Source organism: Heterocephalus glaber, unplaced genomic scaffold (assembly GCF_053883595.1).
Source record: "Heterocephalus glaber isolate CG9 unplaced genomic scaffold, H.glaber_assembly_v1.0 deba00001760, whole genome shotgun sequence".
NCBI classification, from domain to species: Eukaryota; Metazoa; Chordata; class Mammalia; order Rodentia; family Bathyergidae; genus Heterocephalus; species Heterocephalus glaber.
This window is the reverse complement of record NW_028258457.1, coordinates 3,214,608-3,230,684: the sequence shown is the minus strand read 5'-3', so window position 1 is coordinate 3,230,684 and position 16,077 is coordinate 3,214,608. Positions and strand designations below refer to the sequence as shown.

At 56.2% G+C, this 16,077-nt stretch overlaps 1 protein-coding gene across 4 annotated transcripts; it reads left to right on the top strand.

Moving 5' to 3' along the window:
• The first annotated feature begins 3,800 nt into the window (after positions 1 to 3,800).
• On the top strand, positions 3,801 to 16,056 carry Polrmt (RNA polymerase mitochondrial). Of its 4 annotated transcripts, none has more exons than XM_087201426.1 (21): positions 3,801 to 3,948; positions 4,269 to 4,367; positions 7,497 to 8,476; positions 9,432 to 9,472; positions 9,617 to 9,800; positions 11,033 to 11,182; positions 11,285 to 11,449; positions 11,521 to 11,691; positions 11,828 to 12,055; positions 12,229 to 13,017; positions 13,332 to 13,454; positions 13,621 to 13,743; positions 13,878 to 14,057; positions 14,292 to 14,378; positions 14,462 to 14,575; positions 14,664 to 14,716; positions 14,813 to 14,911; positions 15,454 to 15,526; positions 15,600 to 15,691; positions 15,795 to 15,856; positions 15,940 to 16,056. In XM_087201426.1, the coding sequence occupies exons 1-21, from the start codon at positions 3,861 to 3,863 to the stop codon at positions 15,987 to 15,989; spliced, it is 3,951 nt and encodes a 1,316-aa protein (XP_087057552.1). In that variant the 5' UTR covers positions 3,801 to 3,860; the 3' UTR covers positions 15,990 to 16,056. The 4 variants fall into 4 exon arrangements, 3 of the variants coding, with proteins under 3 accessions (XP_087057552.1, XP_087057551.1, XP_087057553.1); XM_087201425.1 differs by having other exon boundaries at positions 9,342 to 9,472; XR_015447479.1 differs by lacking the exon at positions 14,462 to 14,575 and having other exon boundaries at positions 9,342 to 9,472; positions 14,633 to 14,716.
• The last annotated feature ends 21 nt before the right edge of the window (positions 16,057 to 16,077 follow it).

Here is a 16,077-nt window from a genome sequence, read left to right as displayed (position 1 = left end):
ACAATGAACACCTAAACACCCTGCCCCAAACTCCTCAATTCTGTTTTTGTCATTGTTAGGGAATCAAACTCAGGACCTTGCGCTTGCCAGGCAGGTGTGGTGCCACTGAGCTACATCCCTGGCCCTCCCCAATTCTTTATTCTCCTTCTGCTTTCCATCTGCAGGAGAATGGGTAATTGTGTTGCCACAAACCCTAACACCAGAATTCTACACAGCCATGAAAAAGGACTCCTCCATACACAGCATAGGTGAGTCTCCCAACCAATGCTAATTCAAAGCAGACAGACATAAAAGGAATCGCCCTGATGGGACATTTTAGGAAGGGCTCCAGAGACGCCAGGAGGCTTTGGGGCTGCTGATAGCTGTTACTTTTCCTGGAACACCTGTTCACACAGATGTGTTCAGTTTGAGAAAATTCGCTGACCTGAGTCCCCCCAGGACTGTGGATTGAACCCAGAGCCTTTGCACTCCATTCGCAGCACTATTGTGTGTGTGTGTGTGTGTGTGTCTATGTGTGTGTGTGTTGTTATTGTTGTTGTTTTGTTGTTATTTTGAGACAGGATCTCACTTTGTAGTCCAGGCTGGCCTCAAACTCAAGGCAATCCTCCTCCCTCAGCCTCCTGAGTGCTGGGATCACAGGTGTGTGTCACCACACCTGGCTTCCAGCCCTTTTTATTTTTTATTCTGAGACAGGGTTTTGCTTAAGTCACTAAATTGCCCAGGCTGGGGTCCAACTTGTAATCCTTCTGCATCAGCTTCCCTGATTGCTGGGATTACAGGTGTGTGCCAACATGACAAAGGGAGATTCTTCAGACAGAAGAGGAGAAGGCCATGAGATACTGGATGCTGGGGTGTCCTGGCCACAAGGCTAGGGACTCCTCGAACCCCAGACATGGGAGAAGCAACAGGACCTTCCTTGGAGTCACAGGTGGGAGCACAGCCCTGCACAGCCCTGGGTCTCAGACCAATGACACTGACCCAGGACTTCTCTAGCAAGGAAACACATTTCTGTTGGTTTAAATTACCGAGTTTGTGGCAATTTGTGCCAGCACCCCAGGAACCTGATCCTGTGCCTAGAAATTCTTTATCTTTCTCAATGCAGACATCTTACTTATTTTGTGGCACTAGGGATCAAACTCAGGACCTTGTCTGTTTTTTTTTTTTTTTTTTTTTTGGTACCAGGGATCGAACTTGGGACCTTGTGCTTGCGAGGCAGGCGCTGGAACCACTGAGCTAAATCCCCGGCCAGGACCTTGTCCTTGCCAGACAGGCTTGGCGCCACTGAGCCAAATCCCCGGCCCTTTTTTTTCATTTTCTTTCTCAGTACTGGAGGCTGAATTCAGGGCCTTCACACTGAGTTCCACCCCTAGCCCTTTTTAATTTATATTTTATTTTGAGACAGGGTCTCACTAAGTTGCCCAGGTTGGGCTCAAATTTATGATCCTCCTGCCTCCGCCTCCTGAGTGCTGGGATGACAGGAGGGCATCACCTCACTCAGCTGTATTCCCTCATCTTAGTTCTGTTCATCCCGACCTGGCTTGTATGTTACTATTTCCCTTACTTAAGGTTTATGTGGAAATTTGAGATGACCATCAGAAGTGGAAAAACAGGTGTCATACACTGCCATGGTGACAATAAGCCACAAAGGAATACAATGAAAACGCTGGGTGTGGTGGCGCATACCTGTAATCCCAGCACTGGGAGGCTGAGGCAGGAGGATTGTGAGTTCAAGGTCAGCCTGAGAAACTTGGCCAGTACAAGGCCAACTTAGTACACAGAGAGACCCTGTCTGAAAACATAAAAAAGAAGAAAATACAATACGAAGAACAACTCACACCCAAGGAGCTGAGTCCAATACAGGTGGACACTGACAGAGCTCTTCGTGGATGTTTCAAGGAGCTTTTCGGGGGAGCTGAGATGAGAATTACTCCTGCTAAGGGAGATAATGGTTAGGGGATCTAATCAAGTCCAAGAGGAAAGCTGGGCGCGTTGGTGCACACCTGTCATCTCATAACTTGGGAGGCCGAGGCAGGGGGATGGCCATGAGTTGGAGGCCAGCCTGACTACATAGCAAGACCCTGTCTCATAAAAACTGGGATAAACTAACAGATTAAATAGAAGTGGAATCTGAGACAAAAAGAGTAGAGAAAGAATCCAGAAGTCTTGACTTCCACCAAGGTCCCTCCTCTGCCAGCGCACAGGGTGTGAGGGCATCTCTAGGCCCTGGGGAGCAGGCCTTGCTGATTCAGTCCACTGGGTTAGGAAGGAGACCCCGGGACTGAGCCAGGTCTGCAGTCACATAGCACGGCAGGCATCCCAGGGTGAGATGGGCAGGTGAGGCCGGCTGCTGCTGTCTGCTGGACACATTCCTGGCTGGTGACATAATGGTGGGCAGGTGGCATGGGTGGCTCTGCCTGGAATGTGCTGTTCATAGGTGCCACCCTCCCTGGGCTGGTGGGGAAATAGAAATACAGGCACTGGGGACAGTGGCAACTTGAGCAGAGGAAGGCCAGTGGGCTCCCCATGACATCTTTTTCTCCCACCTGACTCAGCTCAGCCCCTCCAGCTCTTCACAGGCCCCTGCCTCAGGGCCTTTGCACTTGCTGACACTGTAGTCACCCCAGCAGTTCCTCAGCTGGATCCCTCACATACCAGAGCTCCCCGTTATTGGCCTCAGTTTCCCTAACCATATACTAGGTGGTCAGGCCCTTCAGATCCTGGCTTCCCGGAGCAGAGTCTCCTGGAAGCTGGAGATGGATCTGGGTTCCAGGGATCTTCTCATTCCTTTTATCAGACGCCCATTTAATCCATGCTCCCCGTTCCATTCCGCCCCTGTCCCTGGATGGTTGGGGATTACTGGATAAACTGAGGCCTGAGAAAGGAAATATTATGTATGAGGAAATATTCAGGAAACACGAGGCCCCCACTGTCCCTCAGCTTTTCAGTTGGGCGTCAGACAGACCTGCACTTTCCCTTTAATCTACCTAATGTCCACGCTGTGCATCTTTGGGTCACTTTACTGACCTCTCTGAACCTCAACTTCCTCCACAATAAAGTAAGGATATTAATAGTCCCCCACTCATCTTGTTGGATCAATGAAGGATGTGGACAGGAATCTCATTGCAGAACGCTGTCCTAATTATTAGGTGAGTGTACTTTATAGGTTTTGTTTGTTTTGTTTTGTTTGTTTGAGACAGAGTCTCGCTATGTAGTCCAGGCTGGCCTTGAACTCACTTTGTAGCTGAGGGTGGCCTCGGACTAGTGGTGATCCTACTGCTTCAGCCTCCTGAATGCTGCGATTACAGGCGTGTGCTACCACGTCCGGCTAGATGAGTATAGTTTTAAAAACACACACACAAGGCCGGGGATTTAGCTCAGTGGTTTCGCTGCTTGCTGCACAAGGGCAAGGACCGGAGTTCAATCCCTGGTAGCAAAAAAAAAAAACCACACACATACACAAAAACCCAGATTCTGGTCCTTCCAAAGACGGCCTTAGATGCACCCAAATTGCCAAGGCAGGGCCGGGGATTTAGCTCAGTAGTTCCGGCGCCTGCCTCGCAAGCGCAAGGTCCCAAGTTCGATCCCCGGTACCAAAAAACAACAACAACAAAAAACCCCAAAAAGCAAATTGCCAAGGCAACGGTGGTTCAGCCCTTTCCTTATGCACAGAGGGAAATACCAATCAGAAGGCTTCTCCAGCTCAAACCTTGCTGCCTCTGGCCCCGCTGCCTCAGGGGAGTTGTGGTTCTGGCAGCTCACTTCCGGCCTAAGTGACCCTTCGCAGCTCCCGTCGGCCGCTGAACCACAACTCCCCGTAGGCGGTGTAGGCGCGTGCGCGGTGTAGGAGCCCGGGCGGCAGCATGGCTGCGCTGCGCTGGGGCCGAGGTGCGGCGGATCTCAGCAGGGCGTTGCGGTCCTCTGGCCCCCCCTGCAACACGGCCAAAGAAGGTAACTTGCCGAAGCCCGACGGCCTGGGATGACTCTGCTGCCACTGCGTCTCCTGCCGCGCAGCTGTGACCTTCGGCTTTCAACCTTTGCCCTTTGCCCTGCAGAGTCCTGGGGAACTCGCGGACTAGACCTGCGTTTCCCGGCCCCGCCTCCTGAGGCGAGTCCACAGGGAAAGTTGACCTTTGAGTCTTGATCAGAAGCTCCCTAACCCCTTGACATCTGATAGTTACTACTGACTATAGGGCGCCTTTGCTCTTTGACTCTGCAATTTGTCCGTGAGGACCCCCAGGCCCACTTCAGCCTCCTTTGTCTCTCCGCAGGGATCCTCGGTGGCCTCTGGAGTCCCAGAAGGAACTCCTCTGCCAGCCCCTGTGAGCAGGAACGCCGGAAGGACTGGGGCCATGTAGAACTACTGGAGGGTGAGTGGAAGCAGAAGAAGCTCCATCCTCTGCTGGGGTCACCCCCTGGGTTCGCACAGTGGCCCCACAAGAAGGGAACAGGCTTCTTAGTACGCAGAGACAACCCTGAGACTCAGGCTGTGGTCCCCATGGCCATCTAGGATGGTGGCATAGGGTGGCACTGACTGATCAGACATCCCATGTGTGTCCTGGGCCTTGTGTGCGGGGCTGGCTCTGAGCTGGTGTGATTGCCCCACCCCAGGGCCCCACTGAGCCTCGGTCTTCTAGGGAGACAGTTGAGGCTCTGAATTAAGCCTAGAGAGGTACCCAGGGCCACGTGTAGCTACACGTGCAGAGCTGGGATTTGAACTCTCAACTGCCTGTCTCTGCTTTCAGCGTTAGGTGACCAAATCTAGCTGACAAGATGGCCCAGGGCCCTGATCAGAGGGAGGTGTGTTGTCTTTGTGCTTTCTCCCCCTGTCCAGGCCAGGGTCCAGCATCTTGGTTTCCTTTCCTGCAGGCCAGCAGCCAGGGAGGAGGAGGGGGGAGGGAGGCTATAGAAAGAACTTGTTATTACAGAAAATTACAGAAAAGTCTAGCATAGGAGAGCAAAGACAAGTACAATCACCTTTCACCTTCAGCAGCAGGGTTCCCTTTCTTATCTGCCTACTTGTTTTATAGCAAGGCCCAGACTCATCCTCTAAGCAGAGGGAAGTTCCAAAAACTTAAATCAAGTCATATACTCTCCAGTTTTGTCCTCTCATGAGCAGAATAACATCTCCCCACTCTGGACCATGAACCCACCATCTACTGTAGCCAACACTGGCCTCTCTGCTGAGGGAAAGATGAGCCACTCATGCACCAGGGCCTTTGTACCTGCTTCTCCTCTGCTCCCTGCAAAGCTGGTTTCTCTCCCAGGCCTCAGCTCTGATGTTACCTTCCCTGGAGAAAGCCAGTACCACCTCTCCCTCATTTCCTTCTCCACACACCTTCTATCTGTTTTTTCCAAAGATGCACTTGAGATTTGGAGTAATCTGAGGACCCAGATCACTCTTATCTTTTCATTGCAGCAAATCTGTTCTGAGCCCTTTCCAGTTCCAGCCATCAGCTACCAGCACAGCTGAGTAGATGTGCAGATGGGCTGGGGTCCTGGTGGAAGAGGCAGAGAACAGACAGCAAGTACAGTTGGGTTTCACTGTTCCAGGAATCTGTGTTAGTACATCCACCTGCTCACCCAAATTAATGTGTAATGTGGAAACCACTCCTCACAGACATGTGCAGAGGGACGCACGCCACTCCCAGGGCCGTGAAGTACTTACCTGCCTTCCCTCAACTTGCATTACAAGCAAAGGTCCTTTATATGACATGTTCTGTTCTGTTCTTTCTTTTTTTTCTGCCATACTGGGATCGAACTCAGGACCTTGTGCCTTCGAGGCAGGTGTAGCTAAATCCCTGGCCCTCTTTATTTGTTTGTTTGTTTTGAGACAGGGTCTTGCTAAGTAGTTCAGATTGTCCTTGAATTGAATAGCCCAGGGTAGCTTCAAAATCATGGCAATCCTCCTGCCTCAGCCTCTTGAGTGCTGGGATTAAAGGCATGTGCCACCACACCAGGCTTATGTGACATGTTTAGTGCCAAGTTTCTTGCATTTTTATGTCTTCTGGTGGTGATCTTGCTGGTTTGTTTTGTTTTGGTGGGTTTTTTTTGTTGTTTTTTTTTGGTACCGGGGGATCGAACTCGGGTCCTTGCACTTGCGCAGCAGGCAGCGAAACCACTGAGCTAAATCCCCAGCCCCTTGTTTTGGTGTTTTGAGACAGGTCTCATTATGTAATTCAGGCTGGCCTTGAACTCACTGTGTAGCCCAGGCTGGCCTCGAACTTATGGGAGTTGTCCTGCTTCAGTCTCCCAAGTGCTGGAATTATAGGCATATCTCACCACACCCAACAATTTGCTGTTTTGAATGGTCCCCATGTGAAGTGCTGTCATTCAGTCTTTAAGGAGAAACTGGAGGTGTCACATCAACTCCATTCACACATGAGTTCCAGAGCTATAGCCCATGAGTTCATTGTTGACAAATGAGTGTGATATATTAAAGAGTTTTTTAAAAAATTAATTTCAAGGGGCCGGGGATTTAGCTTAGTGATTTTGCCGCCTGCTGTGCAAGTGCAAGGACCCGAGTTCGATCCCCGGTACCAAAAAAAAAATTTAATTTTAATCTTTCTTTTTAAGACAGTCCCCTTGGCCTCCTATGTACTGGGGCTACAGATGTGTGCCACCATGCCTGGAAAGAAGGGATCTTTAAAGAGAAACCCAAAAGCAGAGTTGTATATTGGTCACTTGATAAAAACTTGATTGGAGCTGGGCATGGTGGTGCACACTTGTAATCCCAGCACTTGGGAGGCTGAGGCTGGATAATCACTGGGAGTTTGAGGCCAATCTAGGCTACATAGTTCAAGGTCAGCCTGAACTGCATAGCAAGACTCTCAAAAAAAACCAGACAGCGCTGGGGCTGGAGCTCAGCAGCGACGCCACGCCTGCCTGGCAAGCATAAGCCCGAGTTCAGTTCCCGGTACTGGAAAAAAAACCCCAACAAACAAAAACAATAAAAAGTGACTAGAGAACACAGGAGCCTGGGTTGCCTGTCTCCCAGGATCAGTGCTCAGCACTGGACAGTGTGGCGTTCTCTGGTGGTATAGAACAGCCCAGCGAGGATGCAGAGAAACAGTGTGGGGTGTTAACAGGCAGGGCTGTGATTAGCAGGCAGCGGTCTAGACTAGGAATAGGCAGCTCAGGGTCAGCTGAGTGTTCAGGGAGAGGCAAAGGCCCTGAGACAGAGTGAAGCGGGCAGAGCTGGAGCAGAGCAAGTGAGGGGAGAACAAGAGGCGCCGAGAGTGAGGCCTAGCATTATGGGAGATGCCAGGGGCTTAGCCTCGGCACCTGGAGAGAGAGGAACCAGTGATGGGGAGACGTGGCTGAACTGGCTTGGAGGACTACAGAGCTGGTCTGGGCTCTGGATAGAGAGGCCCTGACAAGGTGGTGGGGTGTAAGCATGAAGTCAGGGGTGGACCTGGAAGACTTGCATGACCTTAGTTCCTTCTGCATCCTGGAGCGTGTATTCTGGCCCTGAATGAGTCCCCTTTCCCTCTCTTCAGTACTGGAGGCCCGGGTGCGGCAGCTGCAGGCAGAGAGCGTGTCTGAAGTGACAGTGAAGAGGGTGGAGGTGGCTCAAGTCTCCGCTGACAGTGGCAGGGCTGGTGGCACCCTGCCACCTGTCAAGGCCAAGCTAAGGATCTCCGGGGCCTGGGGAAGGAAGCTGGACCAGGACCAGCAGATGCTACAGAAGCAGCAAAAGTTATTGCAGGAGAAGCTGCAGGCAAAGGGTCAGTTCCTGGTCCCCGAGTTCAAGCTCAGGGGTAAGGCCAAGGCCAAAGCCAAAGCTAAGCCCACAGCCATGGCCATGGCCAAATCCCCCACCAAGCCCATGGGCACGTCCACAACTGCATCCAAGGCCAAGCCATTGGCCACAGCTGCACCCAAGGCCAAGCCATTGGCCACAGCTGCACCCAAGGCCAAGCCATTGGCCACAGCTGCACCCAAGGCCAAGCCATTGGCCACAGCTGCACCCAAGGCCAAGCCATTGGCCACAGCTGCACCCAAGGCCAAGCCATTGGCCACAGCTGCACCCAAGGCCAAGCCATTGGCCACAGCTGCACCCAAGGCCAAGCCATTGGCCACAGCTGCACCCAAGGCCAAGCCATTGGTCACAGCTGCACCCAAGGCCAAGCCTGCAGCCATGGCCGAACTGCCACTCTCTGAGCCCCAACTGGTGAGTGAGCAGCTGGCCAGTGAGAAAGGCAGAACGGAGAGACTAGCAGAGAAGCCTGAGGAGTGGGATCCCTTCCAGCTGTCTGTGGCTCCCCTGAATCTGAGCTGGAGCAAGCCACAGGGCCCACTGAACCTGGAGCAGCAGGCACGGCAGCAGAGGTTTCAGGCCTTCTTCGAGTGCTGCCTGGCCACCGAGCAGGTGACCCTCGCCCACCACATGTTGGTCAGAAAACACTTCTCGAAGTCCAAGCACTGGTGGATCACGCAAGCCATGTACAACACCGTCATGCTCGGCTGGGCTCGAGAGGTGAGGGCCCTTTGGGAGAGGATGATGCCTGCCCTGTCCCTTACATTCCAGTCCTTGGCTTGTGACCCCACAGTTGAAGTCCTTTGGGGTTTTCTGTTTGATTGGGGGGGGGTTACAGGGAATCAAACTCAGGGCCTCACACTTGCCAGGCATGTGCTGTGCCACTGAGCTACATCCCTGGCCTCGATTTTTTTTTTTTTTTTGGCCTCGATTTTTTTAAGACAGGGTTTCATTAAGTCACAAAGTTGTCCTGACTGAGCTCGAGCTTGGTGTTTTCCTGCCTCAGTCTCCTCAAGCTGGGATGACAGGCGAGCCCCTTCACAAGTCCTTTGTTCATTACCTTGATAATTACTTTAGGGTTTTCAAATATAAGTCACATGGAAATTTTGAAAATGATCAAAAACGAAAGGAAAGATTGTGCTCCCATGGTATTGGGTTTTCTTCTGGCTTGTTCTGTCCAAGCTTCTTTTTCTTTTTTTTTTTCTTTTTTTTTTGAGACAGGCTCTTGCTTTGTAGTTCAGGCTGGCCTTGAACTCACGGTGATCCTCTGCCTCCGGAGTGCTGGGATGAGAGGTGTGCGCCCCCATCCCCTGCTCAAAAAATAATTTAACCAGGGCTGGGGATTTAGCTCAGTGGTTCTGCTGCCTGCACCGAAAGCGCAAAGTCCCAAGTTTGATCCCCGGTACCAAAAAAAAAAATTTAACCAGTCTTTGCTGCCCCCTGAGGGGCACACAGCTCCCACCAATGGCACATGAACCATCTGTCCACCTGGCTGCCCCCACCCAAGCCAGTGGTTGCAGGGAGCAGAAGAAGTGAGGGAACCTGGACTGTCCCTGGGACCCTCACCCTGGCATGGTGTCCCCAGGGTTCCTACAAGGAACTGTTGTCTGTGCTGAGGATGATGAAATACAACGGCTTCACCCCAGATTTGCTTTCCTACGCCTCTATCCTGCAGTGCATGGGGCGGGTGGATCAGGATGTCACCATCATCCAAAGGTAGGTGGATACCTGCTGTCACCCTTGGGCACAGCAAGCTCATTGAGGCCTCCAGGGTGAGACATGGGAGGAGGGTGCAAGGTTCCCTGGAGAGGGCTCTGCATTCGGGACGCCCCATCCCATGTGTGCCCACCTCCCCCAAAGGTGTCTGGAGCAGATGGCCCAGGATGGTGTGCAGCTGGAGCAGCTGTTCTACGAGGAGACCCTGTCCAACGAGGAGAGGGCTGCGATGCTGCGGGCTGTGCTCAAGGCCAAGCCCGACTTCCGGCTGCCACAGCCCTCACCACAGGTCAACACCTCGCCGCTGCTCCGGGAGGTCTACTCCAAGGTGAGCCAGGCAGAGGCGGTGCCCAGGCACAGTGGCAGCCCTAGGGTAGCACACACAGGCCACCTTGCCCTTGGGAATGCACTGGCTGCCACCAGCTCGTTTCCTCCTTCCCTGCCTCATGCACGGTCAAGGACCCAGAGCCGAGCCCCCCCTTGTGCCTGAGGTGGCTTTCACCAACCTTCAGCCTTTCCAGAGTATTATAGCTCAGGGAGCACCCAGCCCTGCAGCTACCCCTTTTACCTAGGTCCAGAACATTCCCTTGCCCCAGAGGAAGTCCCCATCCCCTCCCTAGGCCTGGTACCCACAGTTCCACTTCCTATCTCTGAAATCCCCTGTTCCAGGCATTTCCTGTCCAAGGAGCCCCACGCTGTGTGTCCTGTGTCTGGGGTCTCTCACTGAGCAAGGTGCTCCCAAGGTCCATCCCAGGCCGTGACGAGTGTCACAGCCTTGCTCCTGTCCTGGCTGAGTAATATTCCAGTCTGTGGATGGACCTGGGTCAATTTTGCCTTCTAGCTGTGGACAACTGTACACACACTCTGTGTGGACATACATCGTTCAGGCTGCCCTTGAACTCAGTATGTAACCCAGGCTGGCCTCAAACTCTCAGCAATCCTGTCTCAGCCTCCTGAGTTCTAGGACTACAGGCATGTACCACCATGCCTGGCTTTTTGTCTTTTTTTCCCCTTGAGACAGAGTCTCACTATGCAGTCCAGGGTGGCCTCGAACTCACAGGGATCTTCCTGCCTCAGCCTCCTGAGCACTGAGATTACAGGTGGCGATGTCACCACTCCCAGCTCGTGTCCTTATTTTTGTTCCCCTGTACTGAGGATCGAACTTGATCTTGCACTTCTGAGGCAGGCATGGCGCCACTGAGCTACATCCCCAGCCCATCTTGGCCCTATATTTTATTTAATTTAATTTATTTTATTTTATTTTTTGGTACCGGGGATCGAACTTGGGTCCTTGCGCTTGTGCAGCAGGCTGCGAAACCACTGAGCTAAATCCCCGGCTCTTTGTCCCTGTTTTTAACTTGTCTGTTTCTGGAAGGTTACACACCCACACCATGCCAGGTCTGCAAAGAAAACAGCTAGCATCCAAGGATACAAAAAACTACTCCCCCTGACTGACCCCGTGGGCAGCAGACTGGAGTCCCTTGCATGAGGCAGGGCTGGGACTGCGTGGGCGGGGCAGGCTGGGCGCCTCCTTGGGCTCACCTCCCGCTGGGCCCACAGGATGGCCCTGTGTCCTACCCGAGGCTGCACCTCCCCCTGAAGACACTGCAGGCCATGTTCCAGCAGCAGCTGAGTGTGGAGCTGGCCAGCATCGTCCATGTTGAGTCCGTGGAAAAGACCTTGTCGCCAACCCAGGAGACCCTGGAGGCGGTAAGAGTGGGCCTGCATACCAAGTCCCGTGAGGTCCCAACGAGACACTGTCCCCATGGCCCTGTGCGCTCGGGTGATGAGCCCATGCCCTGTCTCCCGCAGCGGAAGACCCTGGCAGCCCTGCACACAACCTGGGAGTCTGAGCTGCATAGCCAGCTGCAGAAGGCCAAGGCCCACCTGGCCAAGGTCACAAGCTACGGGCATCCCACGCTCTACCCCTTCCTGTGCACGGTCCCCGAGGATGAGCTGGTGCAGATGCTCCTACAGGTGATGTCCTGTTCCTGGGTGGGGGCAGGGCTGGGGGCAGGCGGCTGCTGATGCTGTCCCTGTGCCCCCAGTTCCTGCACACAATGCCCGCCCAGGGCGAGCCGTTCGTGTACGTGGTGCACCGGCTGGCCATGCAGACCTTCCAGCGGCACATCGTGCAGCAGAGGCGGTGCCGTGGCCAGCTGCTGGCGCTGGAGCAGCGGTACATGCAGTACCTACAGCTGCTTGCCTCTGACACCCAGGTGCGGCCTGCCCTCCCTTCCTCCTCTTCTGTTCCCCCTCCAGAGGAGGCACAGAAGTCCTGGGCCTCAGTTTCCCCAGGCATGAACTGGGTGCCTAGGCCGGCAGCCTGACTTGCCCTCCTTGCCCTTCCTGTAGGTGGCTGAGCCCTGCCTGCCACGGCAGCACTGGGAGACGCTGGGGCCACCCGAGCCTGCACCACCACAGGTCTGGCCCCTCATGGAGCTCCTGTCACTGGGCAAGCTTCTCCTAGAGATCCTGGTGCAGTCAGTGCAGCTGCCGCCCAGCCTGGCCCTACCTCAGAGCTCCTCCTCCCAGCCAGTCCCTGTGCTGTACCACGTGTATACCTTCCGTGGTATACGCCAGGTATGTGGGGCCAGGCCCTTCCCCAGCCCTGAGGTTGCAGGGCTTGAGGCCCCGTGGCCGGGGAATCTCTTGGCATCCCCAGGTGCTGCTCTTCTATTCCTCATTCTCAGCTGGTGCCTGTCAGTGGGCAGCATGGGCGGGAGCCTGATCACCTGCCTGTCTCGCCCACCCAGATTGGCTTCCTGAGGCCACACCCGGCCTTCATTCAGCTGCTGGACGATGCTGCAGAGCCCTTGATGATCTTTGAGGCAACCGACATGCCCATGCTGTGCCCCCCACTGCCCTGGGCCTCGTCACAGTCTGGAGGCTTCCTGCTGAGCCCCACCAAGCTGATGCGCTCTGTGGATGGCTCCCTGCAGCACCAGAACCTGCTGGACAGCTGGCCGCCCACCGAGCTGCATGGCGCCCTGGACACCCTCACGCAGCTGGGCAACTGTGCCTGGCGTGTCAATGGGCGCGTGCTGGACCTGGTGCTGGAGATCTTCCGCAACAAGGGCTGTGCGCGCCTGGGTGTACCGCCACCTGCCTCTGAGGCACCGCGTCCACCGCTGGAGGACTTGCCACCCAATGCCTCACCGCATCGCAAGGCTGAGCTGCGGCAGGAGGTGGCCAGCTGCCTGAAGATCGCACGGGAGATGCATGGCCTGCGGCGGGAGGCCTTGTACCGCCTGTCGCTGGCCCAGCACCTGCGGCACCAGGTCTTCTGGCTGCCGCACAACATGGACTTCCGCGGCCGCAGTTACCCCTGCCCGCCCCACTTCAATCACCTGGGCAGCGACCTGGCCCGTGCCCTGCTGGAGTTTGCTGAGGGCCGCCCACTTGGCCCCCATGGTCTTGACTGGCTCAAGATCCACCTGATCAACCTCACTGGGGTCAAGAAGCGTGAGTCACTCCGCGTCCGCCTGGCCTTTGCCAACACCGTGATGGATGACATCCTGGACTCAGCTGACCAGCCCATGACGGTGTGCTGGGCTCCTACTCCCATCTGTCTCCTCCTCATTCCTCCGGCCCTTGGGGCCCCTCATCCACTCTGGCTCCAGCCATCTCTGGTTTTTTTTGGTACTGGGGCTTGAACTTGGGACCTTGCGCGTGTGAGGCAGGGGCCTGCACCACTGAGCTAAACCCCTGGCCCTCCACCCATCTCTGTATTCTTCCTGTCGGCTCCACACCCGGGGGCTCAGTCCAGCCCAGTTCCTTCTTTCTGTCCCTTTCTTCTGCCCATGTCCCCTGAGCTGGCCCTGAAGTCCGGTCCTGCCCTCACCCACTTCCCCTGTAGGGCCGGAAGTGGTGGATGGAAGCTGAGGACCCCTGGCAGACACTGGCGTGCTGCATGGAGGTGGCTGGGGCTGTGCGGTCCCCAGACCCTGCTGCCTATGTGTCCCATCTGCCCATTCACCAGGTGGGCACTGGGTGGCCCTGCTGTGGGCTCCCCAGTTGTATCCTGGGTGTGGTGGGCCTGGCTCTGGGGTCACCCACGCCTGCATGTGTCCTCCGGTCCCCTGCATGGTGGGGGACACATGCATATGATGGGGGCGGTGTTTGGGCTCATGGCTGCCCCCACACAGGATGGCTCCTGCAATGGCCTGCAGCATTACGCCGCCTTGGGCCGAGATAGTGTGGGCGCTGCCTCTGTCAACTTGATGGCCTCGGACAAGCCACAGGATGTGTACAGTGGGGTGGCTGCACAGGTGGGCCCTGACCCTCAGATGGCCCCACAGCCTCAGCCCATCTGACCTGGAACCAGACCCCGGGTCTGGGTGAGACAGGAGCCAGGGACCCCCTCCCCAACAGTACTGACCACCTGCCGCTGCCACCTCCATAGGTGGAGGTGTTCCGCACTCAGGATGCGAAGCAGGGGCTGAAGGTGGCCCAGGTGCTGGAGGGCTTCATCAGCCGCAAGGTGGTGAAGCAGACAGTCATGACCGTGGTCTACGGGGTCACCCTCTACGGCGGGCGCCTGCAAATCGAGAAGCGCCTCCGCGAGCTCAGTGACTTCCCACAGGTGTGAGGCCCAGCCCCACCCGCTCTGTCCCCCATCCGCATCCCAGGCCTTGTTTCCTCATCTGAAAGTCCCCAGAGAGCCCCCACTCGGGGTTGAAGGGTTCTGTGGGCTCCCACTCCAGAAATGGGGGGTCTCATGAGCCTCTGCTTTGGGACTGGCTGGGAGAGGGGTCCCCTGGCCACTGCTCCAGGCTGGGCGTGGGAGGCGCAGATGTGGACGCCAGCCTGTCCCCAGGTCTTTGTGTGGGAAGCCTCCCGTTACCTGGTGCGCCTGGTCTTCAAGAGCCTCCAGGAGATCTTCTCAAGCACCCGGACCATCCAGGTGTGTCCCTGCGTCCCGTCTGTGCTGCCCAGCTCAGCCCTGGCCCCGTGGGAACAGACTGAGTGGGTGCCTGTGTCCCGCAGCACTGGCTGACCGAGAGCGCCCGCTTAATTGCCCAGGCGGGCTCAGCCGTGGAGTGGGTCACACCCCTGGGCATTCCCATTATCCAGCCCTACCACCGGGAGTCCAAGTTGGTGGTACGTGAACCTCTGCACCCCCTCTTACTGCTGTCCCCTGGCTGGTCCTTGTACAAGGCTCATGGTCCCACTGCCACCCCACTTGCAGCTCAGAGGCGGCCTCCAGAGCATCACCTGGAACAGCTCCGTGGATCCCACCAGGTGAGCAGGGACACTGGGGCTTGGGGGGGGTGTTCTGGGGAGGGAGCTCTGGGTCCAGCCCTGCTCAGCCCCCGACCTGGCTGGACACTTCCCCAGGAAGCCCAACACGATGAAGCAGAAGAATGGCTTCCCGCCCAACTTCATCCACTCTCTGGACTCCTGCCACATGATGCTCACAGCCCTGCATTGCTACAGGTGGGCACTGCTGTCCTTGTGCCATCACGGCACACCAGGCCCCTGCCGACTGTGGGTCAAGGCCAGCAGATGGACACCATTCCCAGGGTCAGGCCAGGGTGGGCTCTGTACTTGCAAGTCTGTGGGGAGCGGCTGTGTGTGCAAAGTCCTGGGAGCAGCAAGATGTTCGTGCTAGGGAAGGGAGGTGTCGCCCTGAAGGGGAAGAGGACACTTGAGGTCTCTACACAAGGTCCCCGTGGCCATGGAGAGAGGGAAGTCATTCAGGGTTTGTGCCCTGTGTTCAGCGTGGGGCCTGGAGACGGTGTGGACAGTCCTGCCACAAATGTCCGCAGGGCTGAGTGGGGTTCAGGGTGCTGTGTGCTCCATCTGCATGGCTCTGGCCTGGGATGGTGCTGTGGGTGGAAACTGCACCCCCATCTCTCTGGAAGAATCCGGCCGGCCGTGCTGAGGAGCGACTCCCTACCCTGACCCTTCCCTCCCAGTAGATGGGGGTGGGGGGGTGGGCTGTGCCGAGCTCCCCTTCATGGCTGCCCCTGCCGCAGGAAGGGCCTGACCTTCGTCTCTGTGCATGACTGCTTCTGGACACACGCGTGTGACGTCCCCATCATGAATCAGGTGCGTCTGTCTCCACCCCCCTCCCTGGTGCTGCCCAGGCCCCGCCTAACCTGGCGCCCCACGTGCTTTGCAGGTGTGCCGAGAGCAGTTCATCAGGCTGCATAGCCAGCCCATCCTGGAGGACCTGTCCGCCTTTCTGGTGAGGCGCTTCTGCTCGGCAGACAGGTGAGGTGCCGCCCTGTGGCCTGAGCCAGAGCCAGACCGACCCTTCCCGCCTAGCCTCATCCACTGCCCTCCCCTCCTGCCCTTACCACCTGCCCTCCTCCAGAGCCGAGCTCGGGACAGACACCAGGCAGCTGCTGGAGACGCTGTTATCCGTGCCGCAGAAAGGTATGGGCAGAAAGGTGCCGGGGCAGGCGCGGCCTCCACATGGCCTGCGCCGCCTGCTCATGCCCCCGCCTGTCCCTCCACAGGGGACTTTGACCTGCAGCAGGTGAAGAGCTCCACCTACTTCTTCAGCTGACGCAGGTCCTGCCCGCTGTCCCCGGGCGCCCCATGCACAGTGTAAATAAAGTCTGTCACCACCCACAGAGCCGCTTTGTGCTGAGGAT